This window comes from Eptesicus fuscus, chromosome 16 (genome assembly GCF_027574615.1).
Source record: "Eptesicus fuscus isolate TK198812 chromosome 16, DD_ASM_mEF_20220401, whole genome shotgun sequence".
NCBI classification, from domain to species: Eukaryota; Metazoa; Chordata; class Mammalia; order Chiroptera; family Vespertilionidae; genus Eptesicus; species Eptesicus fuscus.
In genome coordinates this window covers 19697117-19723106 of record NC_072488.1, presented here as the reverse complement: position 1 = coordinate 19723106, position 25990 = coordinate 19697117, and the positions used below count along the sequence as shown (strand labels likewise).

At 42.7% G+C, this 25990-nt stretch overlaps 1 protein-coding gene across 2 annotated transcripts; it reads left to right on the top strand.

Moving 5' to 3' along the window:
• CDKL4 (cyclin dependent kinase like 4) lies at positions 1-25673 on the top strand. Of its 2 annotated transcripts, none has more exons than XM_054728071.1 (9): positions 1-75; positions 6407-6629; positions 10508-10629; positions 13636-13708; positions 15734-15824; positions 16715-16912; positions 18810-18892; positions 21594-21650; positions 25368-25673. In XM_054728071.1, exons 2-9 carry the CDS (start codon positions 6462-6464, stop codon positions 25521-25523), a joined length of 948 nt encoding a protein of 315 aa, XP_054584046.1. In that variant the 5' UTR covers positions 1-75; positions 6407-6461; the 3' UTR covers positions 25524-25673. The 2 variants fall into 2 exon arrangements, with proteins under 2 accessions (XP_054584046.1, XP_027995865.1); XM_028140064.2 differs by lacking the exon at positions 1-75 and adding an exon at positions 1133-1235.
• Positions 25674-25990: the final 317 nt, after the last annotated feature.

The following is a 25990-nucleotide window of genomic DNA, read 5'->3' as shown; positions in this document are numbered from 1 at the left end:
CGGGCTGGGCCGAGGGCCCGCGTCGGAGTCGGGGCTGCTCGGGGCTGCGTCACCGTCTCCCCGGCGGCGGGCGCCGTAAGTGCGGGTCCCCGGCGGCGGGGCGGGTCGGGTCGGTGGGACGGGAGCCGGCGCGAGCTGGAGAGCGGGGCGGCGTGCGGACGGCAGCTCCCGGGGAAGGCGGGGCGGGGGCGCTCCCTGCGAGACGGGGAGCCTCGGGCGGGACCAGCGGGGGGGGCGGGGGGAGGGCCAGAGGCTGGAGGGCGAGGGGCTCCTGCCGGCCGCACGGCCGGGTCTCCGGCGGCTGGAGGGCGGGGCGGCCGGGCGGCGGGGCGGCGGGGAGAGCGGTCTGGGGCCCACAAACCGGACCGACCGCCAGTAAAGGAGGGTCGAGACTAGGTCCGGGGCCTGAAAATGAAGCGATGGTGCCGAGCTTTCATACCTGGACGTGTCCACGCGAAACGTGATGGGTTTTTTTGTGTGTGTGTGTTTTTAAATATATTTTATTGATTTTTTACAGAGAGGAAGGGAGAGGGATAGAGAGTTAGAAATATCAATGAGAAACATCGACCAGCTGCCTCCTGCACACCCCCTACTGGGGATGTGCCCGCAACCAAGGTACATTCCCTTGACCGGAATCGAACCTGGGACCCTTGAGTCCAGGCCGACGCTCTATCCACTGAGCCACACCGGTTAGGGCGAAACGTGATGTTTTTAAAAGAAAATGAGTTCCCTCCACTGTGTAAACGATGTGGTTTTTATGGTTTTCCGGGGACGCTTTTAATCAACCCAGCCGGACTGTCACCAAGACGGAGATTGTGAGCAGGTGCGTGTGCTCCTGCGGTTCTGTAATTCCGCACAAAACCGATGCGGAGTGGGTTCCGCCCATTTTCCCGGTCGGTCTCGGTAGAGGTGGACGCGCTCGGTCGCACGGGAAACAGGAACAATGGAGCGGATTGTGACTTCTCACCTGTGGAACCTCAATGGTCCGGCCGGTGCGGGGAAGGGGTCACCTGGCCCTCGCCTCCCTCACGCCACTGGTGACGAGTTTACTAGAAACGTTGAGATTAGGAACTTAATAGCCTTTCCCACCCCGTTTCTCCTCCCTTTCTGAAGAAGTCCATCTTCTCGGTGTATTCAGTGTTAGGTCCTGGCCTGTGACACAGTTGTGGATATTAATCTGCCTCCAAGGGTTTCCTCTGTTCATACCTGCATCACTTTGCAACTGTTTAAGACAGGTAATTACATAGAAAATTTTCAAAGAATTTAGTGACCCACTCAGGTATATGTGTCTCTGTATTGTCTTTCAGTACTCACCTATCGACCCAAGTCTATACCTGCTTTTTGCTTTTGTACACAAAACTTCATTAACTTTAAGAGTCAGATATTTGGTAAATTCTGAAGTCAGGAGTCCCTGTAGCCAAGAGGTATATGGCTTCAGATGTAAGGTCACTAATGGCGGTGAAAAATATTTTCAACCAATTGCATCAATTCCCTGCCTATAAACCTCTATCACTGTTCAATCTTGATTTCCTGCCCAAGGACTGTATGAGCAATCAAAATGTAATTACAGTAAAACCTAAAAAAAAAAAACAAAAAAAGACTAAATCAGTTGTTCGTTATATAACAAAGTAGGTCTTCCAAATGCATGTTAAAAATTTGGCAGATTAGTGACTTCACCTGTTTTTACTTATGTAGACACGTTTGTGTAATTAAAATTACGTGTGTATGAAAAGTTTACTTTCACAGAAAAATTACTGTATTTTTAAATTTATACTGAATAGGCCTAATAACAGTGCATTCACCAGTTGCCTGCAGTAAACAAATGCATATGGGGGGAGGGCGGGGGGCATGGCTCAGCACACGAGTTAAAACTGCTGCAGAAAGTTACACCAGGAGACAACAGAACCAAAAACTTCACACAATTCCGTGTGATCACGTGCTCATCATTCACCCAACACGGGATAGGAGTAGTGACTTAAATAAGTAGACTGTAGTTGTAGGCATGTAATATTTATTTATGTTGGCAAAATTACTACAATGTTTTTTCCAACACATGACCTAGTCGATAAAATTTGTTTAAAGTAATAGTGAATTAATAACAACAAAAAAATAGCCTGTTAATTTAATTACAAGCAAATCTCAGTTAAAAGCATTTTAAAATTAACAGGGTGTTAATTTTCATATGTGACTCATGGACTGGAAATTTAGTACATTAAATCGAAGTCTGTAAAATCCAGGGTTTACTGCACTATTTATTTTGTCCCATAGGTCTCCGAGACTGTTTATCTTCAGTCTTTTTTCTCACTTTCATATTGGTCATTTCCTATTTATCTTTAGATTCATTGGCTCTTTCTTCTGCCATCTTAAATCTGTTGAGTCCACCTAGTGAATTTTTCATTTCAGTTGTGTTGTTGTTTTTTTTTTACTCTAAAATTTCCATTTGGTTCTTTTTAATATTTTTAATTTTATTTTATTTATTGATTAAGGTATTACGTATGTGTCCTTATCTCCCCTTCCCCCCCCCCCAACTCTTGCCCTCACCCCCCTGGTGTCTGTGTCCATTGGTTAGGCTTATATGCATGCATACAAGTCCTTTGGTTGATCTCTCTCCCTTACCCCCACCCTCCCCTGCCTTCCCGCTGAGGTTTGATGGTCTGATTGATGCTTCTCTGTCTCTGGATCTGTTGGTTCTTTTTTATACTTTTTCTATTAAGATTTCCCCCCCCCCTTTTTTCTTTTTTTTTTTTTGGTCATTGGCATTATATTTTCCTTTAATTGTTTGAATTGTAATTTGTCTTAATTATTTGAACTTATTTATAATAACTGCTTTAAAGTCTTTGTCAGCTAATTCCAACATCTGGATCTACTCATAATCCATTATAATTGATTTTTTTCCCCCTGAATATTGGTCACACTTTCCTTTTTCTTAGCAGGTCTTATAATTTCTTAATTGAAAACTGAGCATTTTAGATAATGTATTACAGCAATTCTGGATTCTAGTTTTCTTCCCTAGGGTTTTCTTTATGTGTAGGTTTTTGTTTTTGCAACCTATCTGTTCACAAGTATGTGGTTGTCGATACCTCTGTTCATTTTTTGTCTGTTGTTAGCTTGGCTTTCTAGACATTACCACTGTCTGTGTAGCTTCGTGGTCAATAATTTGGGCCTTCATGGCACTCAGACATGTCTAGGGGTGTTTCACCCTCTACCAGTACATCAGTGTGTGGGTTGGGGAGTACATTCAAAATTCAGTTTCCCATATCCCCTCCAGCAAGGGAAACAAAAGAAAAAATAAACATGTGGGACTCTGTCAAGCTAAAAAGCTTCTGCACGCCCTAGCTGGTTTGGCTCAGTGGATAGAGCGTCAGCCTGTGGACTGACGGGTCCCAGGTTCGATTCCGGCCAAGGGCACATGCCTGGGGTTGCCAGCTCAATCCCCAGCATGGGGATTCTCTTTGATCATTGATGTTTCTATCTCTCTCTCCCCTTCCCCTTCCTCTCTGAAATCAATAAAAATACATTTTTAAAAAATTTTAAAAAATAAAAAGCTTCTGCACAGCCAGGGAAACCTTCAACAAAACTAAAAGGCAACCTACTAACTGGGAGAATATATTCACCAATGATATATCCAATGAGAGATTGATATCCAAAATATATGAGAAACTCATACAACTCAATAACAAAAAAATACTCTGATCGGAAAATGGACAGAGGACATGCAAAGACATTTCCCCAGAGAAGACACACAGACGGCCAACAGACATATGAAAAGATGCTCGACATCACTCACCATCAGGGAAATGCAAACCAAACCACAGTGAGGTACCACCTCACACCGGTCAGAATGGCTCTTATCACAAAGTCAGGGCTGGCATGGATGTCCAGAAAAGGGAACCTGCGTGCACTGTTGGTGGGACTGCAAACTGGTGCAGCCCCGATGGAAAAACAGTTTGGAGATTCCGCACAACAACTAAAACTACAGGGTGAGGCAAAAGTAGGGTTACCGGTGTGAGTACACGAGACAGTTTATTCTTGTATTATTTATTAACTAACTATTGTACTATTTCCCACATAAACAACTGTATACCTACTTTGCCCCATCCTGTAGATATACCATATGACCCAACAGTTCCACTTTGGGTATTTACCCAAAGAAAATGAGAACACTCATTCGTTGCAGCATTCTTTACAACAGCCAAGATACAGAAGCAACTTAGGTGTCCATCGATAGATGAATGGATAAGGAAGATGTGGTATATACACAGTGGAATATTTACAACAGTAAAAAAGAATGAAATCTTGCCATTTGCGACAACATGGGTGGACCTAGAGGGTGTTATTTAAGTGAAATAAGTCAGGCAGAAAAGACAAATACGTATAGTTTCACTTATATGTGGAATCTAAAAACAAAACAAAGCAGAGACCAAAAGGATGTTTACCGGAAGTGAGGGGGTGGAGAGAGGAGTGAAAAGGGCGTAGAGGAAAGTAATCAATTCTCCCTCTGCCTTCTCCCTGCCCCCACTTCTTCTCCCTAAGCATGTCCTCAGGTGAGGATTAAACAAACTAACAAAAACATTGACACGGTGACAGGTGATTACTAGAATTAGTGGGGTGATCACATTGTAAGGCATAAAAATGTCTAGTCACTGTCTTGTACCCCTGAAGCTAATATAACCAATATAAGATTATATACCAACTATATATACTTAAATTTTTTTTTTAATTGACTTAGTCCTCCTGAGGAATCTCAGAGTGAAGGGAGGGGAGGAAGAAATTAACCAAAGAACTTACATGCATAACCCACAGACACAGACAATGGTGTGGTGAAGGCCTGGTGGGAGGGGGGGCGGGTACAGGGTGCAGGCGGTCAATTGGGGAAACGAAGAGGGACATCTGTAATACTTTCAACAATAAAGATAAATTTTTTAAAAAAATCAGTTAGTCCTCAAATCTGCCTCATTGTAACTATCTTCTAGGCCTTCTCAGGTGTCCCATACCTGCCCAAAACTAGCAAGAGTTTTCTAAACAGGATCTGTGATGGATTTGCCATGTGTTACTTGAGTGTATATGCTTGAATTTTCACCCTTTAATATGAGAGAATAAAATCTATTTAAAAATAGCATTGTATGCTAATAGTAGTCATCGTCATTTATCCAGATAAACCCTTTTTCTAGTTGTGTATTTTTATGATGGTTAGTGAGAGTACATGATTTATATCTTCATTGAGATAATCTGTGGATAAGAAAGACTGAACATTAGTGAAGTAAAAACAATAGATGCTCATTTGAAACGTGAAATTTTTTAAGTAGTCAACTCTTTACTTGACATTTTATCAATACCCGGATAGAGTGGTTTTTCAAATTGTGCATTCTTTTGAATTAACTAAGAGGCAGTATAGCGATTCAAATTGTGATCTTTGAAATGTGACTGCCTAGGTTCTAAGTCCATACTAACTCTTCACTGTGTCTCAGTTTTCTCATCTGTATAATTGGATGAAAATAACACCTGCTTCATGAAATGTTTGTGTAGATTATATATAATTTGCATAGAAAGTGTTATCAAGTTCTGTCAATATTACTATGAGAGGGTATTAATAAGATTCTACTGACTAAAGTGTTTTTTGGGGGGGAGGATTTTTAAGACTAGTAATTAGAATTTTTATATTTTCAGTTCTTGGGCTGCCTTACGTAATTATGCTGGCCTTATTTGTTATTTAACATATAATCTAATCACCACAAAATTCACAAATGGGTGATGCAAAACAGAAAAATTAAACCCAGTATTCCCATAGAAATCACTATGGATACAAAAGCATTCGTGAAGAATTAGAGAAATCTACCTTCTTTTTAGAGTTTTAGGTTTATTTACTGTGGGAGCTAAGAGTTTAAGGATTTGTTCCTTCATACACATAAAAGCACAATAAATAATTCTCTAAAAAGATTTTATTGTTTTTAATGGCTGCTTTAACAGCCCACATTTTCTTTATTCTCTCCACCAGATGGAAGTATAGCCCTTTGTACCAAGTCTTGATCTCAGTTCTTCTAGTCTCCGCCGTATTCAAATCAGGAGGGAAAAGATAAACATCATATTCAAGAGCATGAACTATTCCCTCACCTGGATTATATAGCATCGCATTTTAATTGTTTACTAGAGGATAATGAAAACAGTTGATTGGATAAGGTTCCTTTCCACAAATTCTTTTAATTCCACTGAAGTCAACACAGACCCATTATAAAACTGCATAGGACTGAACTCAAATTATAAAATACCATCCAAAAAATTTTAAGTGTATTAAAAATTAATCAATGGACATAAACCTTTGGTATCCTTAGCAAATTGGTTTTATATAATAATCTGTGAGAACACCATCCTTGATAACTTGGTTAAGCCGAGTCATCTTATTTTTCAGGTGCAACATTGTACTCCAGTTAAACAATACAGTAATTTAAGTCGCTGCTACTATAATGGAAAAGTATGAAAAATTAGCTAAGATTGGAGAAGGGTCTTATGGGGTTGTATTCAAATGCAGAAACAAAACATCTGGACAAGTGGTAGCTATTAAAAAATTTGTGGAATCTGAAGAGGATCCTGTTATTAAGAAAATAGCACTAAGAGAAATACGTATGCTGAAGGTAAGTTAATTTTATGTATCTACTAGTGACCCTGTGCACGAAATTTGTGCACATTAAAAGGGGATTAATTAGAGGAAATAATTTAATATTGCTATTTGCCCTTTCTCTATAATAGAAGTGTCAGAGATGAAAGAAAATTAGTAAAATGTATATGAAAACCTTCCTCCTGTCAGAGTCTGGGGCGCGCCACGGGAACCAGAGTCAAGTCCCCGCCCACCCACGTGCGCCTCGAAGTCACGCCAGACCCAGACCCAGCCGGCCCCACCCCCATTGGGTTAGATCCAGACCTGGCCAGCCCCACCCCCATCAAGCCCTTCCAGGTGGGGGGTGCGGCCTCAGGTCGCCTGGCCTGGCACTGTGGCAGGGGGCACAGCCTGTCGGCGTGTCTTGAGGTCCCCCGTCAAGCCCCGCCAGGCTGGGGGCGCAGCCTCAGGTTCCCTGGCCCAGTGCCGGGGCCAGGGGTGCGGCCTGAGGTCCTCCGACCCACCAATGGGTGGGGGGCGTGACCTGAGGTCCCTTGTCAAGCCCCACCAGGTGGGGGGGGGCACAGCCTCGGTCCCCTGCCCCGGCCCAGCGCCATGCAGCCTCAGGTCCCTGCTGATTGCTCGTTAAGGTTCGTTATGGGTGTGGGTGCAGCCATCTTGTGTTACAGGATCCCCGCCTCTGCTGTGGGCACAGTCATCTTGTGTTATGGTGTGACGGTCAATTTGCACATTCCCTCTTTATTAGATAGGATAATATGGTATTGGGTGAAATATGTGTGTGTCACAATTACAAAGAATTTCAAAGTGATTTTTTTCCCATTGGACCTAAATTCCGTTGTATCAGTAACTTTGGGAAAGAAATTGATCATCACTTTGGACTTTGGCCACTCTGATATTTCGCTGATATTGTGAGTACAGCTGTGGATTGTTAAAATACTGAAGCAATCCCTTCTGGTTGGTGAATCACTGCCCTAAGTCCCCTCATTCCCCCCGGCCCTGGCCTTCGTCTCCCCCACCCCTCCCCCACCCTCCTCCCCGTAAACCAGCAGGTGAAAGAGCACCTGCTGGCACAGAGGGGCCCAGGGCTGTGGGCATTGACAGGGACGGGCCTGCCTGTGATCTGCTCCCCGGGTCTCAGACATACCGACCGACCGCCACCCCCAGCTATGTGTACACATCGTGCACAAAGGTTTGGTTCTAGTTGTTTCTTCTCTGATGGGATTTGACATGTAGGACCCGTAAGTTCTCCATGTAAACAGTTTCCTATCATAAAAGTCTTCGTTTTAGAACATAAGGGACCTTGGGGTTGCTGCTCCTCAGCACCCTTGTTTTATCGGAGCGGAAGCCGCGTCATAGGGCAGCGCTTCTCAGACAGGAATGTGCGTGGGAATCCCCGGGGGACCTTGTTGAAGTGCAGATTCCGAGTGGGGAGGTGTGTGTGTGGGGGGGGCTGAGCTCCTGCATTTCCAGCCAGCGCCCCGATGGCACGGACGCTGCCGGTTCACGGACCACACTTCAACAAAACTTGTGGTTTCAGGAACACACAGCCGACTTTTACTTTTGACATGTCGACTGTTTTTAGGAAATCCCCAGAAATCCAGTTTTTAAAGGGAGATAATAGTTCATGATCCATCCTTTTCAAATATTATCTGTGGCAGGTTTCCTCAACTAATGAGTCCTAGTGTTTTGTTTAAAATATAAGTAGATAGACCCGGATTTCTCAAGAGCACATCCATCCATCGTGACAAAAAGCAGTTCGCCGTTACCCCGTAGCCAGCAGCCGGCTCTGGCCCAGAGCTCAGTCACAGAAAACAGCCTGTGTTTTCCTAATAAAGCACCGCCACCCCCAAAGTCTTCAGCTAAAGTTAGCGTCCAGGTAGTACCTCCTGGTTCCCCAACTGGAGAATGAGCTTTAAGGTGAAAAAGTAGCCAGATTCCAACTCAGCTTGTTCTCTGGTCGTGATGACTTTCACTTACACATACATACATACATACATACATACATACATACATATATACATATATATATACCCTCCCCCCGGTCCGCCCTGACCAGGGTCCTTCCCAGATAGATGTACCTCACCTTCCTCGTGGGCTCCCGTTGTTTAAATATGACTGATTTCCCCCCTCCTCACTGTGTTTCTGGGCTAAGCTAATTTCATTGGCAAAGGAGATGTAAGTGCTGATCTGCCCAAGAACAGATTTGACCGGGTTGAGCCGTGACATTGCATCAGCTGTAGCGTCTGGGAACCTTTCTCTCCTGGTGGAGATGCTTTTTCCTTCCCTTCCTACAGGTTTGGCTGCAGCACAGAGCAGCTGGATTTCCTGTGTGGCCCATCTCCTCCGCTGTTTGCCTTTCTGCCCTTTTAGGCAGTAGAACACATGGGTGGGAGGACCTGATTTGGTGCTCTGAGAATATTTTTTTTTAAATATATATTTTATTGATTCTTTACAGAGAGGAAGAGAGAGGGATAGAGAGCTAGAAACATCGATGAGAGAGAATCACCGATCAGCTGCCTCCTGCACACCCCCCACTGGGGATGTGCCCGCAACCAAGGCACATGCCCCTGACCGGAATCGAACCTGGGACCCTTGAGTCCGCAGGCCGACGCTCTATCCACTGAGCCAAACCGGTTTCGGCGGCGAATATTTTTAATGTATAATAAATTCCCTTTTCCCAGACTGCTGAGCAGCAGGCATGCCATCATAGGGTGATATTTTTTTGGTCAAGCCATGCTTACGAATGCTGAGGTAGGGGATGCTGTGTAGGTCCTCGTACTTAGGAATCTATACTGGGTCTGCAAAATATTTATTGAGAAACGAAATCAAATGGAAATCAAAAAGTGTCTCTATCAAGAGAGAAAGGGATTCCCAGAGGCTATAGCCGATGCAACAAAGCTGTATTCTATATATATATATATTTCTGTGTAAATAGCACAGAGTTTGCAAAGGTGATTTGTCTACTAAACAGGGAAGATGAGTTATAAGTAGGAGTGATCAGGTGTCCTGGTCTAGAACCAGAGTCCGTGTGGTTAGCATCCTCCTTCAGAAGTGTCCTGGTTTATACTAAACTATAGGGTCACCATAGATATAGGCAGGGTGACCCTACGTGCCCGGTTGCCTGGGACAGCCCTAGCTTATCCTCATTACCCTGGTATGATGCTAAATTACAGAGTTGCTCTAGTGATGGATTATCTTAATCAGGATTTTTCCTTTGGTCTAAACCTTAAACAGAGGCTGCCTTATGAAGGCGTCAGTTTGGGAAGAGAATTTAACACATAAAACATTTAAGCATAAGAGAGAATAACAAAATCAGCGAACAGAGCTGGAAAATGACAAATTAAAAACAGACTAACTGCGTGGACTCCTAGAATAGGCACTTTAATCGGATTGAAGGTTAGGATCTTGTATTTCTGAGAGCCAACGCTAAAATCCAGACTGGGTTTAAATCCAGCTGACATTTACAGTAAATCCATGGCAATCTGTAAGCTAAATGGGTATTGATGAGTTTTATAGTCTTACACAATAATTCCATTTCCTCATTTTTATTGAGGTTATTTTATGACACATATTTAGAATTTCCACAAAATGCTGAAGTGTTTGTTGTTTTAGAGCTTATATTTTAAGTTGTGTACTTTATTTGTTATCTCCAGACAGATTCAGGTTAGTTACCATCTATTATGGGTGCATGAGACAAATTCTTAAATTTGTCTTGCAACTTTAAGATTCCTTGATTCTTACTAAAGGTAAGAATTCTTATAGGGATGTTTTCTCTTGTAAGTAACTGTAATAAAATTCTCCACAAGACCTCCTGCTCTTAATATTGTAAGATACCCAGGGAGAAATTCTTACAGGGAACAAGTCACCAAGTTTTGTATTTCAATTTCTTTGCAGCAATTAAAACACCCAAACCTTGTGAACCTCATTGAAGTGTTCAGGAGAAAGAGGAAAATACATTTAGTTTTTGAATACTGTGATCACACACTTTTAAATGAGCTGGAAAGAAGTCCAAATGGGTAAGTAATCTAGCAACTGAAGCTCTGTGTGGTTGGGATCCAGTTTCATTCCACGTGGGATTAACTCCGGCAAACTTCAAATCAGAGCCACAGTTCCCCTTTCTACCCAGACGCACCTGCTGGCCACCCCTCCCCAGTCTCAGTTAGGATGTGCTCAGAGGGCAAATGAATATTAACCTAGAGTAGAAATAATTAGGAAGACAAACCTACACAAATAAATCACAATGCATTTTGAGGCCAAATTATGTATTGGTGCCCTAGCCGGTTTGGCTCAGTGGATAGAGCGTCGGCCTGTGGACTGAAGGGTCCTAGGTTTGATTCCAGTCAAGGGCACATGCCCAAGTTGTGGGCTCGATCCCTAGTTCGGGGCATTCAAGAGGCAGCCGATCAATGATTCTCTCTCCCTTTCCCTCCTCTCTGAAATCAATTAAAAAAATATTTTTTAAAAAAAGATGCATTGAAATAAAAATTCCAGAGTAAATATTTAAAAAATAAATTATATATTGGATTATCTGAATTCAGGGAATGAATCGTAGTTCAATATCAGGAAGTCCATTCACATAATTCACTGGTAGGTTAAAGGAGGAAAAAAATATATTGTATGTTGGTAAAATCTGAAAGGCAGTTGATAAATTCAATATCCTTTTCTGATTTGTTTAAACCTTAGCAAACTAAGATTAAAATACTTTATTAACACGCGTGCGCGCGCATACACACACACACACACACACACACACACACACACACACACAAAACACTTACACCTACACAGACCCTCTTCCAATCAACAGCTAATTTTATACTCACCACTAAAGGAACCACCATTAAAGTGGAAAACAAGACAAGGACATCAGTTGTCACCCCCGCTGGGATTTGCACTCTCTCATAGTGCTCAAAATGGCTGTACTATTCTTTCTGACTCTTAACATTTTTAAACAGTATTGTCTCAGGTTTGTCTCTAGGCAAAGGGCGAGCATTAAGCTGTGTCAGAATTCAGTACAGGAAACAGAAACCACTCCAGAAGTTTCAGATGGAAGGTGATTTAATACTGAGAATTAGGTGATTTAATACTGAGAATTAGAGACACTGGAGTCAAAGGGCTGCCACCAGACCGCTGATGTCACGGGCATGTCACCGTAACTGTGACCCCGATCGGGAAACTGCTCTGAGAAAAATGCTTCCACATACTTGTTGCTGTTTCTCGGCATTTACCCCAGCCCCATGGTGATGCCTTGTTGCTAGTACCCCACCCAAGTCATATACAGGTGGAAGGCCAGTTACATCTGCATGATTCATTCCGTTTTCAAAAAGTGATCTGAGCATATTAAATATCCAGATATGATGAAATAGTAAAGCTGAGTGATGGGTGTGTTTGGAATATCAGATAAGTTTAAGTTTAAAAACTTACATTTGATAAAAAGAAATCTTGTTTCAGATTTTTTTTTTGAAATATGCAAACAGCAATCCCATCTCATGACTGGGATTGAAAAACAACATCACACTGAGAAAAATATTTGTAGCACATATGCAGACTTTGATATACATCACTCTGAATAGGAAATACACAAAAGAAGAAACGTAATAGCCAATAATCATGTAAAAATTAAATTCATTAATAGTTAATGACATGCAAATGAAAACCAAAATGAGGTCTTTGTATGTTAACCACAGATTGGCAAGCATAACACTGCAAAACCAAGTGAGGAGATAGGGACTTGAATGCACAGATATTTTGTGGGAGCATAAATGGGTATAACCTTCCTTAGAGAAGGTAGCTTGGCAGTATGTAACTGTGAAGGCGTCATTCCTGGGACAGTGAGGTGAGCAATGGGAAGACAGCAGAAAGGTTAAAGGGACGGTCATTCCTATAATTTGTAGAGATGGTTACACAGAGCACATTTCTCCCAGCCAGAATACAAGTTGTCCAGCTCCCCAGTTCCCCATGGAAAATACACCTGCCCATCCATGGTATTTTCCAATGTTTTCCACACACAGTAAGGATTCTGCAGGGACAGAGCTCCCAGGCTCCCATTCTCATGGGCCCTTGATTCTCCCTGGGCTCCCCTGGCTATGTACCTGCCTGCTTACCATGTGTAAGTCACTTCTACAAAACAACCCAGCACTTGCTTGAGTGTTTACCACCTACATGAATTGGGCGACTTGAAGGTCAGTCTTCAAGCATACCTTTTTTCCTGCAAAACCAGGTCTCAGGTCTACCTGAAGTTCATCCCTGTAGGATCAAAATGTAACATATACCTACCATTGGTCCCAGAAATCCCACTTCTAGAACTTACCTTAAAAGGTAGTTGCACAAATGCAAAGAGATGGATGATTACATATATTCATTGAAGCATTGTTATTAGAAATAAAAATTGGGTCAACCTAATTGCTCATCGGCGGAGACTAAGTAAATTATCCACATAGCGTGGTCCTTTACAGCCACAAAATCTCTGTATACGTATTAATATTTGTACTTCTATGCATAAAAGTGTCTGAAAGAGGCAGGGAAGTGACAGAGGATGCACTGGGTGGATAGGCAGGTATCAGAGAATACTTCATAGATATACTTTCATGTTTTTTGAATTTTAAACCATATGAATGTTTTTTAACATTAAAGTTAAAAAGTAAATTTGGACACACAAAGGGAAGAGAAACAGAGGTGCCTCAAGGAACAGCCACCATAGGTGACAGCAGTTATTTGGGGATAGCAAGATGTGAGTCGACACTTTATTCCTTCACTTTTCTGTGTTGTTTGAGTTTTCATGTTTAGCCTGTATCATTTTTGCAGATGTACACATTGAAATTTAAAGAGGAAATTACGTAATTACAATGAAAAAATAGTAAAGCGATTTTCATTAAGACATTTTTATAGAACATTTCCCAGGCCCCCTTTGCACTGTGTTTGTTGGCCATCACAAGCCCACTCACTCCGCTTCTGTTCTCGCTTCTGCTCCTGTAACCCCATCCCAGCAGTTTCTTAATTTCCTCTTTTATTTTTTTCCCTAGAGTTGCTGATGGAGTGATTAAAAGTGTATTATGGCAAACACTTCAAGCTCTTAATTTCTGTCATCAACATAATGTAAGTGACATTTTCTAATGCATTTGTTAATTCTTCATGGTGACTCTTTCCTTCTAAGTAGCTCAGGGGTGTCTTTGAAAAGCTAAAAACAGGGGAAGTAAGAATCAGAAGAGCAAAACCAAAAAAAAGTTACTGAATATGAGGAAAAACAATGCATTATTTGTGGCCCTTTTCCAATTTCTATAAGAACCAAATTTCTAATTTCTTATGAATTAAAGGTTTGTATGAAGTTAATGTTTCTTTTTGCCTTAATACTACTGATTCCTCTGACTATTTTTAAATTGGATTAAAATAAGTTCTCAATAGTGTAATCCACTTTGGCACTTCATTTTGTTTTTATGTCTCTTAAGTCTTTTATTCTATAATAGTGGCCATTCCCTTACCTTTTAGAAAAAATTTTTCATCATTACTTTTTTATAACCGTAGTTCTTCAAACCCGAGCATGCATCACAATGCTCAGAAGGTCTTGCTAAGACATAGTTTGCTGGGTCCACCCCCAGAGTATCAGATTCCATAGGTCTGAGATAGGACCCGAGAATTTGCATTTCCAAGCATTTTCCTAGAACCATATTTTGAGTCCTACTGTGTTACTGAAATCATTCTGACTGACTGCATCCTGTGTCTAACTGAACTTGGTCTTTCACCTGTTTTTCCTTTAAATTGGCATTTATATCTAGAGGCTTGATCATTTTTAGGTTCATTTTTCTTTACACAAGAATAGTTCATACATAGCGCTGTACACTTTTTATTGCATCAACCTCATGAGGCATCCCATGTCTGGTTGTCCCACTGAGCCACACCAACCGGGCCAGAAATTTTACAGTTTGATGCAAACTCATTTGAGGAACATAACCTGTTCTTAGTAAATCACCAGCTATTGTGAGTATGACTCAAAGTGTTAATCCAGGTTTCATAAATGGGTTACCTAAAAGGTAGAATATCAAAATGAAGTTGGTTTATATTACAACATTGTATTTTTTAAAAATTAATAGCTAAGGCCTACGACTTTTAAGGAGTCTCCAAAGGTTTAACAGTTGACAGTGGCTAAACTGAGACCACTAGCTTCTATTGCCAGTGCCGTTTTTGTGACCAAAAATAAATTACGGATTCAACATGTTCTCTTCCTAGACAGTTGCTATGGAAGCAAAGAGAAATTATTTCAGAACTGTCCCTTTGACAGCCACTCTTACAGGGACGGACGGAGGGCACGGCAGAGAAGCGAGGCAGAGGAGCCGATTACTGTGCCGCTCAGTCTGGGACTGTCAGGGGCCTCCCGCAGTCACAGTGTTGCTGCGGGGATGAGCTGCTGCATGTGCAGGCGCCTGGGGAAGTGCAGGGCTCGGCACGGGGCTGAGCCATCGAACAAGAGCACCATCATTCTTACTGCGTGGCCCTCTCTCGGGAGGGCTGCCAGTCCGTCCAGCTTGGCCCGCTGTTGGATGAGGATGAGGTTGTGATGCTCATCCCTGGAGGCCACCGCTTTGGTAGCTCTCACTGAGTGGGGGCCATGCGCCCCAGGGCACCCAGGAGCGTTGTGTTTGCGCTTGTTGTCCGGGCATGATTATCAGTAGAGCTTTTTCACATGTTCTCATTTAGATGACAATATGTGGTCATCCTCATTACAAGGGAGTTTTGTTTATCATTCAGATGTCTTTCCAGTTTCTCAAATGTGAATGTGATCTTGGGTGGCAGTAGTTCTGATTATAGGTACAATCATCGAGGGTTTTACTCTTACAGTTAAAATAGGACCCGGTAAAAAGTGGGAGAAATAATTGTATGATACTACCTTCTCTCCCCACAAAAAAAAAGTCAGTTTTTATATCCAACAATTATTTCTTCACTGATGTAACAACATTTTTTTTTCTTTTGGTGTGATAAGTGAAAAATTGCCAATTTAAATTCTTTTAAGAAAACCATATTTATTTTTATCTCACAGACTATGTTTATCATTTAAAGTAAGAGGTAATGTTTTTTATGCTTTGTCATTTTGATGGCTCAAAGAAATAATCAGATGTTACCTTACAGTGTATTCACAGAGATGTAAAACCTGAAAATATTCTAATAACTAAGCAAGGAATAATCAAGATCTGTGACTTTGGATTTGCACGAATTCTGAGTAAGTAGCCACTTTTTACTAATGTGCTCAACTCAGATGATTATGAGATAATATAGTTGAAAGCCTCACTTTAGATATTGAATGGATGCCAAATGTCTTGTTGTTATTATTCAAAAAGGAACATCTTACTTTTACCTTTAGTCACTACATTAATTAGCACTTCAACTCCGCTCCATTCAACTAGAATTTATTGGACATCACACTTCTATGCTTTGCCCCATAGGAGAGGAAAAGGGTTATAAGATGCATTTCTGCTCTGCGCGCTCTTATAGTCTCAAGTCAAATAAACAGAAGAATAATGCAGGGTGATTGGCAAGGAAGTGCAAAAGTGAAGGTGCAGACGGTTCCCTGGAGGGAGATGCCCATTGGGGGTTGGGGGGGTTGGCAAATAACCTCACAGAGCTGGTGAGACTAGAGAGTGAACTGACAGTTGAAGAGAGAATTCAGAGACAGTGCTAAGAAAAAGGAAATCACCCCAGACAGGGAGGAACCAAGGAGGCAGCGGGACAAATCAGTGTTTCTCCCCAAATCTAGAACTGCACCCGGCTGGCAACATACACATTGCAAGGTGGTGTGTACGTCATCAGTGTCCTGACAGGACCCAAGACACAGGTGACTTGACCGTGCATTTGGAAGCTGGTTTAGACTTGACGTTACACTAGGAATGTTCAGTCACACTGCCCTCTGTTTGGGATTACATACATGTTAACAGACAAAGGTGCCTCTGAGTGTTGAATGCACAGTATAACTGGTTCCTCAGTCGGCATCACGGCATGAACTGTGGGGAGTGTGTGGCCACTGAGTTTTGAAGCGTACCTCAGTGCCTCTCCTAGGAGTAGTTCACATGTTGGGAACAGGTGACCCACCGCATCTGATGGATGTGTTTGCAGTTCCAGGAGATGCCTACACTGACTATGTCGCTACAAGATGGTACCGAGCTCCTGAACTTCTCGTGGGAGACACTCAGTATGGCTCTTCAGTCGACATATGGGCTGCCGGCTGCGTTTTTGCAGAGCTCCTGACAGGCCAGCCGCTCTGGCCTGGAAAGTCAGATGTGGATCAACTTTATCTGATCATCAGAACTCTGGGTAGGAGCTGCATTTTCTGGCTTCCAGGGCCGCTCTGCTGCTATGGTAACAGCATGCCATTGTAATGACCAGCAGGGGCTTTCTTGCCTCTCCAAGGTGCTGCTCAGGAGGGTGGGTTCTGGGTTGTAGCCAAAACCCAACCCTTTCCTCAGCCTGTCGAGCCATTAGTCCCTCACTGAGGAGTTTTCAGCTCCTTTCCAAGTCAAGCCACTGAGCCAAGGAATAAACTACACACCTACTTTCTGGACTGGGCTCTGCCGCCAAGGGTATGCATCAGCTGTACAGACTCCACTCTTAGGAGGTATTAGGTCAAATGCCATTTCTGTCCACTGTAAAAGAGGGTTTGCCTTTTATATATATTTTTTAATATATTTTATTGATTTTTTACAGAGAGGAAGGGAGAGGGATAGAGACTTAGAAACATTGATGAGAGACAAACATCGATCAGCTGCCTCCTGCACGCCCCCTACTGGGGATGTGCCTGCAACCAAGGTATATATGACCTTGACTGTAATCGAACCTGGGACCCTTCAGTCCGCAGGCCGATGCTCTATCCACTGAGCCAAACCAGTTAGGGCTAAATATATATTTTTATTGATTTTAGAGAGGAAGGGAGAGGGAGAGAGAGATAGAAACATCAATGATGAGAGAGAATCATTGATTGGCTGCCTCCTGCATGCCCCACACTGGTGATCGAGCCCGCAACCTGGGCATGTGCCCTTGACCAGAATCGAACCTGGGACCCTTCAGTCCACAGGCTGACGCTCTAGCCACTGAGCCAAACCAGCTAGGGCTAGGGTTTGCGTTTTACATGGCAACATTTTTTGTGATGCCTTTTTTTAAAAAAAACATATTTTATTGAGTTTTTTACAGAGAGGAAGGGAGAGGGATAGAGAGTTAAAAACATCGATGAGAGAGAAACATCGATCAGCTGCCTCCTGCACAACCCCCACTGGGGATGTGCCCGCAACCAAAGTACATGCCCCTGACTGGAATCGAACCCGGGACCCTTTAGTCCGCAGGCCGACGCTCTATCCACTGAGCCAAACCGGTCAGGGCTTGTGATGCCTTTTGAGAAATGAGAAACTGCGGCTCGGGGCTTCCATGATTGGCCTAAAGTGCAGAATAGGAATGGAACTCGAGAATCTCTTTCATCGTGTGTCAGCATCCTCAGCAGTGGTCTGCCTCCTGGCTGGAAGGGAATATAACCCAGAAGGTTACCTGCAGCTTTACTCTGGCACCAGGGCTGCAAAGATCCATCTACACACACGGGACGAATATTTATAATTCCTTCCCATAGGCTCTCCTGGCAGCGTGGGTGCCGGGCAAGGGAATTACTGCTGTCCGGTCTGGTTCCAACACGTTCTTCTGGACAATTCTGCAGCATGAAAAATGTGGGGGAGAGTATCACCACGGGGCACCCCTCTAGTGTAGATTGTTTGGTTGATTTCCTGAACGGATTGTGGAAATTTACATTAGGTAGATATTAGACAGGCCTGAGTTTGAAATCAGGTCTGTCATTAAATGACCATGTGACTTTAGACAGGTTACTAAACTCTAAGCCTCATTCTCACTGATACAGTGGAGATTGAAAGTGGCAACCGTGGTTAGATTGTATGAGATTAAGTAAGGTCACGTGTGTAAAGGCCTCCACACCGTGTCTTGCCTCCTCTTCTGGTGGAGGCTGTCTGGCAGACCCAGCCACCTGTGGCAGAGTGGTGTGGGAGAATTGGCCTTACCTGAGCAGGTGTGTTTAGGCAGTGACCTATTCCTTCCAAATCTGGAGGCCACAGTCAGGATCAGTCTTTCTTTCGCATCTGGACCTCAGAAGTTAACCATTTAGACAGTGTATTACTTTTATAAACTGAACATAAATTATGTGGTTTGTGTTTTATAGGAAAACTAATCCCAAGACATCAGTCCATCTTTAAAAGTAACCAATTTTTCCATGGCGTCAGTATTCCTGAACCGGAAGACATGGTAACTGCTTGATTTTGGATGTTTTATTATTTGTGTTGCTACTTTCTTTAAAGGGGTAGTTATTTTTTGTTGTGTGTTTTTTAATGTTTATGCCTTTAGCTCCTGTTTTCCTTATGCCACCCTAACACAGACCAAAGAAACTATATAAAAACTATATGAACTAATCAGGAGAATGCTTATAAAGTTTACTTGCCCTATCCGAAAGTTAATTTAATATTAGCTTTGAAGTGAAAGTCTGTTTAGTTCCTTACACAAATAACTGATCCTTTTAGTCAAAACATTCAGGTACCTTTTCCTGAAATAATTATTATCTCATAAACAATACTTACTGTAGTACATTTTTTATATGAAAAAATGCATTCTCTGTTTTTCAGCATGTGAAACAAAGCTCAAATTAATAGAAACCATTTTTTCACAACGTATATTTTCACATAGAAGGTCATTCTACAAAATGTTCCTCACTGTATCCAAGTCAAAACTCCAGACTACCATCTCACCTCCACACTCTCGCTGTGGGCTTTGCCTTTCTCTGGGAATGTATCGCCTACTACCTGACCCTCTTACATTCTGTACACATTGATTTCCTGTTTGTGTTACCTAAGTTTGGACTATGATCTTTAAAACTCCATATGGTCTAGATTATGCCTATAGAATGGACTGTCCATAGGCATGTGTCCACACTCACACTGCCTAGGTTGAAGTCAGAGGGGTGCAGGGAGGGGGAAAGTGTCTGTAAAGCCAGATCATGATTTATGGCACAGGTGAACAATTGAGGTTTAAGACATCCCAGCTATCTCTAGATACCATCTTTGTTTTAAATGTATTTCCTATAATACCTTGATTTATATACTGGCTCTCTTTTATTAAATACTAGAGGCCCAGTGCATGAAAATTCATGCACTGGAGGGGGGTTCCTGTGCCGTGCCAGCACAGCCAAGGGTTCGGCGAGCCTGAGGGGGGGCGGGGAAGGATTGAAGAAAAGACAGAAAAAAGAGAATAAGCTGGGTCTAGGTCAGTGGTCGGCAAACTGCGGCTCTGTTGACTAATGAGTTTGCCAACCACTGGTCTAGGTGGATCTCCTGTGCCTGGCTAAGGCCACAGAAAAAGATCCAGACGGCAAGCTGATGCTTTGCTAGTCAGAGGTAAACAAGGTAGTGATCACCATAGTTACAATGTTCTTGTGAGTTTCACTTGTTTGGGCAGCATTTGCTGCACCTCCCACAGCCCATTAGCTACCCAGGAAGGATCTAGGGAGTGTCATAAAGTCAAGCTTAATTATGCTAAGAGGGCTGTACCCTCTAAGCTGGGACTTGTTTGTGGCTTTGCCAACAGGGCAGTCCGAGGTTTAACCCTCTAGCTGCTCCCTACGGGTTCCCTCAGCCTGGCCTGCCCCCTCTCACAGTCCGGGAGCCCTCAGGGGCGGGAGGCGACCCAGCGATCAGGGTAAGGTGATGCCCCCATCACATCTCTGCTGCTGCCACTGCCGGCAGGGCAAGCCTCAGCCAGCCCTGGTTACCTGAGCCTCGAGCGGCCCTGGGCAGCTGGGCAGGTGCCATTGAGGCTTGCCTGCATCTCAGGCCGGCCCTGGGTGGCTGGGGGGCCGAGGGGACTGGAGGACTATAGAGGCAGGTGCAGCAAGGCCTGGCTTTTCCACGTGCCTGCTGCCCTGGCAGGGCCGAGGGGACTGGGCACCACCATCTGGTGGCTGTGGGTGCCGCCATCTTTGAGGGCATGGCAGTCAATTAGCATATTCCCTCCTTATTGGCTGTGGGCACTGCCATCTTTCCAATGGCGTGAGGGTCAATTAGCATATTCCCTCTTTATTAGATAGGATAATAAAAGGTTAAAAGTTGAATTATAAGGCTAGAGGTTGAATTACAAAAGAATATGCAATTTAAAGAATAAAGCAACAAATACACATTAAGAATATTACCACTATCTTCGAAACTTCCTCCTCCCTGAATTCTTCCTCTCAATCCCATCCTCCTCCCTCCTCACTATTCTGAGTTTATGTTCATCATTCCATTGCTTTCTGTATTGCTCTTACACATGTAGGTCAATGTAATTTTCATTGATGCTCAAAGCCTTCCTGTGAGTAGATCAGGCACAGGTATTAAAGGACTGTAGTAATATTTCAGAAGGGGACATTTGGAACCCACATTTATCAAACATCAATTGCAAGACATTGTGAAATTAAGAAAACTCTAATTTTTGTCTTTCAAGTATTTACAATATAGTGTAACATTATGTAAACATATGATTTTATTAAAAGAAATTATCTAACCTACTAGGGAGTCTTTCTTCAAAGTGTTCTTATTATTTACATATTAAGACATACATTACGTTGTTTTTATTTTTTTTAAATTTCTTTATTGATTAAGGTATCACATATTTGTCCTCGTCCCCCCATTCCCATCCCACACCCCTCCCCACACATGCCCCCACCTCCCTGTTGTCCTTAACCACCATTTAGGCTCATATGCCTGTACACAGTCTTTTGGTTGATCTCCCCCTTGACCCCCACTCTTCCCAACCCTCCCCCCGAGGCCCGACAGTCTGATCCATGCCTCCTTGTTTCTGGGTCTGTTCTTGTTCATCAGTCTATGTTGTTCATTATTTCCCCTAGATGAGTGAGATCATGTGCTATTAGAACATTACGTTGTTTTTATGTAATGTTAAAAGTTTTTACTTTATGTCCTAGGAAACTCTTGAAGAAAAATTCTCAGGTGCTCATCCCATGGCTTTGAATTTTATGAAGGTACTTAAGAATCACTTATAATTGTTATTGACCGCAAATTGTAATGATTGAAGCTGGTAACTCTGGGAGGAGTGGGCAGTAGTACAAATAATGCCAAAGTAGGATGTAGTCATTGAAAATGATAAGGAGCTGTAAAATCATTATAGTTAAAGGAACATCAGTGGTGTAAGCAGTACTCTTTCTAGGAGATGGCCTTGGCTGGGTGGCTCAGTTAGTTGGAGCATCATCCTATACACCAAAAGTTGCGGGTTTGATTCCTGCTTACAGCACATACTGAGGTTATGGGTTCATTCCCTACTGATGGTGCATATAGGAGGCAACCGAGTGATGTTTCTCTCTCCCTTCCTCTCTCTAAAATCAATATAAAGAACATATCTTTGGGTGAGGATTAAAAAAAGGTTTTTTAATTAGTATAATTGGGGTTTGCTGTGATGAACACCATTACTTCTTTAGCCTTCATTAGAAATTTGAATATTAAGTTAGGATATTCAGACTATGGAAGTTTATGAGGATGTTGAAGGTCTACAACAGCACAGTCCAGGATGGTAGCCATTGCATGTTACTATTGAGCACTTGAAATATGGCCTATTTGAATTGAGATGTACTAGGTTTCTATTAAAATTACTATTAAAAATTTAAAATATTTCATTAATATTTTAAAATATCAATTACATGTTGAACATTTTAGATATATTGAGTTAAATAAAATTTTTAATTATTTTTAAAAAATTAATAGAAGACCAAGCAAAGTCAGAGTCATATAGACACCATAAATGGCCTCTGCCTGGGGCCTAAAAGAGATAGTCAAGCAAAGGACAAACTCTAGTAAAAAGTAGAAGAAATTCACCTATGACCAGGCTGCTATTCATGCTTGGCCAACTGAGGGCATGCTAGCTATGACTCTTCCATCAAAGTGCATACTAAAACCCTTAGGGGACAGGAATGGAGCTACCAGTAAAAGTATCTGTCTTTAACAACCAATTAAGTTCTATTTATAGCAGTGGTTTCCAGACTGTTCATCAGAATGACCTGGGGGCTTTTTAAAAGCACACGTTCCAGTATCTAACCTCAGATTCCAGACGCAGAATCTCTATATATAGGACCTTAGAATTTATACCATTAAATATCCCCCTGGGTGATTATGCTAAGCAGCCCAGTTGAAAACTCATATGATCTAGAAGGTGGAGCCATCTGGAGTTGACCTTGTAGACCAGCCTTAGTGCCAGTGCTGGTCACTGCAAAGGTGTTATCCAGGGTGCTGGATTCCTTCAGCCCGAGTCCTCCTGAGATTGGGAGCCTGACCCCTCTGTGCTCTCAGACTGCCCTTACCCCTGCTCCACTGGACCTCAGCTGTCTTCTACTGGTCTCCCTGCTATGACCTGCCTTAACCCAGCACTTTGCAGGCCCCGTCCTCGAAGCCCAATTTTCTGACCTTGTTCTGGACAGGTTGATCGGATCCACCTACGGTTTAACAAAACCCAGTTGGGGTGGGGGGTGTCAAGCACTGCAAGCCCAGTCCATTCTCATGTTGAGGCTAGGCCTTCCTGTGGTTTCTCCTTCAACTAACCAGAGAAAAAACTTCCAGGACACAAAAACGCCACTGTATAAAGCCAACTCCCTCTCCTCATCTCCGAAGTTGGAGTGCCCTGTTGGCCTGCCCAGGATTCTGGAGGAAGCTGGCTTTGTCACTCAGCTATTTGATTTAGATTCATAATGTTTGACCTGAGACCCAAGAACTCTCTCATAAGTGCATCAAGGATTGTGCTATTCAGTGGGCCACACCCTATGTCCTAGACTCCTGCCCCATGTTAGATGAAAACAGGCTTTCTTTCATTAATTTCAATTGAGACATCTTTAACAACAAATTAGTAACAGCTACCGTAACAGGTAGTTATCCCACGAGACTGGGTCAGAGTCTAGGCAAGGAACTGCTCAGGCGGGTGAAGTGCCAGCCAATGGCAGTGCCAAGGACAGTGGTGGAAATGCAGGGGCCAATCAATATGTGGCAGATCTGTATTCTGTTCATTAGGTTTAAAATAAGACTATGGGTACAATATTAATTTTTTATTAATAAAATTAATAAAATTTTTTATTAATTTTTTTATTAACCATCCTATTCCTACATCAGTTTTATCTGGTCATCAAGAAGAAGACTGTAGATTCTTGGAAATTTTGAAGGGCTTTTAGTGAAATTTGAAGTTTCAGGAAAAGGATCCTGACTTGGACTTTGCAGTTCCAATTTCTTGTCCCTCCTCTCTAAAACCTTCCCCAGGTTAGGAGCATCTCTGAGAATTCATCAGCCTCTTGGGGTGCAGAAAGCTATTAACCAGGCAGTCAAGAACTCAGAAGCCTCAACTCCATCCAGTTCATCTCAGTGCACCTAAAACTAATCCAGTAGGACATAGTTCTAGCTCAGGCCCCAAGAAGCAGCTCAGCTTTAACACTCTCTTCTTAGAAACTAAAAATGCTCTTTAAAAAAACAACTCATAGGTCTTTAGTGAGAGACTAGATTTCAGTAGACTGAACATCCAAACAAGGAAGTGAATGAATTCAAGACATACTTGGAAATAAAACTGGTAGGATGTGATGATCTTTTCCATCTGGGGAGTGGAGGAAGGGGGCAAAGAAGTGTCTGTATCAGCTTCCCAGGGTGAGCATAGCAAAGTACCAGAAACTGGGTGGCTCAAACAGAAGTTTTTTCTCACAATTGTGGAGACCAGAAATCTAAAATCAAAGTGCTGGCAGGGCCATGCTCTCTCTAAAGCTTCTAGGGGAGGGTCCTTCCAGGTCTCTTCCAGCCTCTGGTAGTCCCAGGCGCTCTTGGGCTTCTGGCAGCAGAATCCAGTATCTGCCTGTCCTTACATGATGTACACTGTGTGTCTCACTTTGCAATGTCTTCCCTCTTCATATAAAGACACCGATCAGATTGGAGTAGATCCCACACTACTTCAGTATGACCTCGTTTTGTCTAATTACATCTGCAAAGGCCCTATTTCCAAATAAGGTCACATTATGAGGTACTGAGGGCTAGGACTTCAACAAATATTTTGGGGGTACACAGTTCAACCCATAAGAGTGCTCTTGAGACAAAGCAGAAATATTAAGTAGGCCATTGCACCTGTGGGTCCAGATTTCAAAGGAGAAGTCTGGATCAGAAACACACACGTGGAAGTCTCTGGTAAACCTTGACCATTGAAGCCATTGAGCATCAATGAGATTAGCTAGAAACTTAGCACAAATGAGAAGAAAGGGGAACCTGGGATTGAGCCTTGAGGAATTTCCTGTAACGGTTGTGGAGGAGAATGGAAAGGAGGAAAGGTTGGTTTGAAAAGGGATGGCCAGGAAGTAGGAGGAACGAAAGTGAGGCATCAGAGAAGCCAAAAGTAGAGTTTCAAGAAGGAGGACGTGGTCAGTTGTATCTAGCACCATTGAGAGGAGAACACAAAATATGGAAGTAGATTTAAGGATAGGGAAGTAGAGGTCATAGGTCTGAGTAGCAAGAGCCACTTGAGAGTGGAATTGTGGAGGCAGAAGCCAGAGTGAAGTGATGGAGAAATAGAGGTGACCACAGTTTATTAGCAAGCTGTAAGCACTGGATGAAATACAGACTTGATTTTTCTAAATCATATATGCTCTATCCGGTTACTACTCAGAGTTTTGGGGCACAGTAACAACATAGGCCCCTCTTTTAACGTCTTCTTTGCTTTTCATCCAAAGGAGTGTCTGAAGATGAATCCAGATGACAGATTAACCTGTGCCCAACTCCTGGAGAACCCCTACTTTGATTCTCTCCGAGAAGACCAAATTAAAAGAAAAGTACGTAATGAAGGAAGAAGCAGAAAACATCAGCAGGTACCTCCATTCAAAGGTTAAAGTGCTATTAAAAAGATTTTTTTTTTCCTTTTCCTACGTTTCAAAGTGAGACTGGGTGGACACCAAGACCTTATTTTTGCACTGGTTTAGTTGTATTTGTTTACCTAATAAATACTGGTTGATGTAATAAAATCATAAAGCTATGAAATATCCAAATTGTTACAAAGTCTTATTCCAAGTTACACTTACATCAAATTACTGCACAATTCTTTTGTTACACTGATTGGCTATCCCACCCACCAGAACATTTACCCAAAATACAGCAGCTTCATACGATAATACCCCATTACCGCAGGACTGAGTGGAAACCCTCATGCAGCGGAATCCCAGTACCTTTCCGTAGCCTCCAGACGTGCAGTACAGGACACGACTCTTCCATCTTTTCACCCCGGGGCATGTAAGTCTTCCTTTCCTAGATTGGTTCTCCAAGACAAGGACAGTTCTGGCCAGATGCAAAGGGATGAAAC

Coding starts and splice junctions, on each gene's coding strand:
- CDKL4 (XM_054728071.1), top strand. CDS start 6,462: ATGGAAAAGTATGAAAAATTAGCTAAGATTGGAGAAGGGTCTTATGGG. Junction 10,630..13,635: donor CTGGAAAGAAGTCCAAATGG/GTAAGTAATCTA, acceptor TTTTTTCCCTAG/AGTTGCTGATGGAGTGATTA. Junction 13,709..15,733: donor ATTTCTGTCATCAACATAAT/GTAAGTGACATT, acceptor GTTACCTTACAG/TGTATTCACAGAGATGTAAA.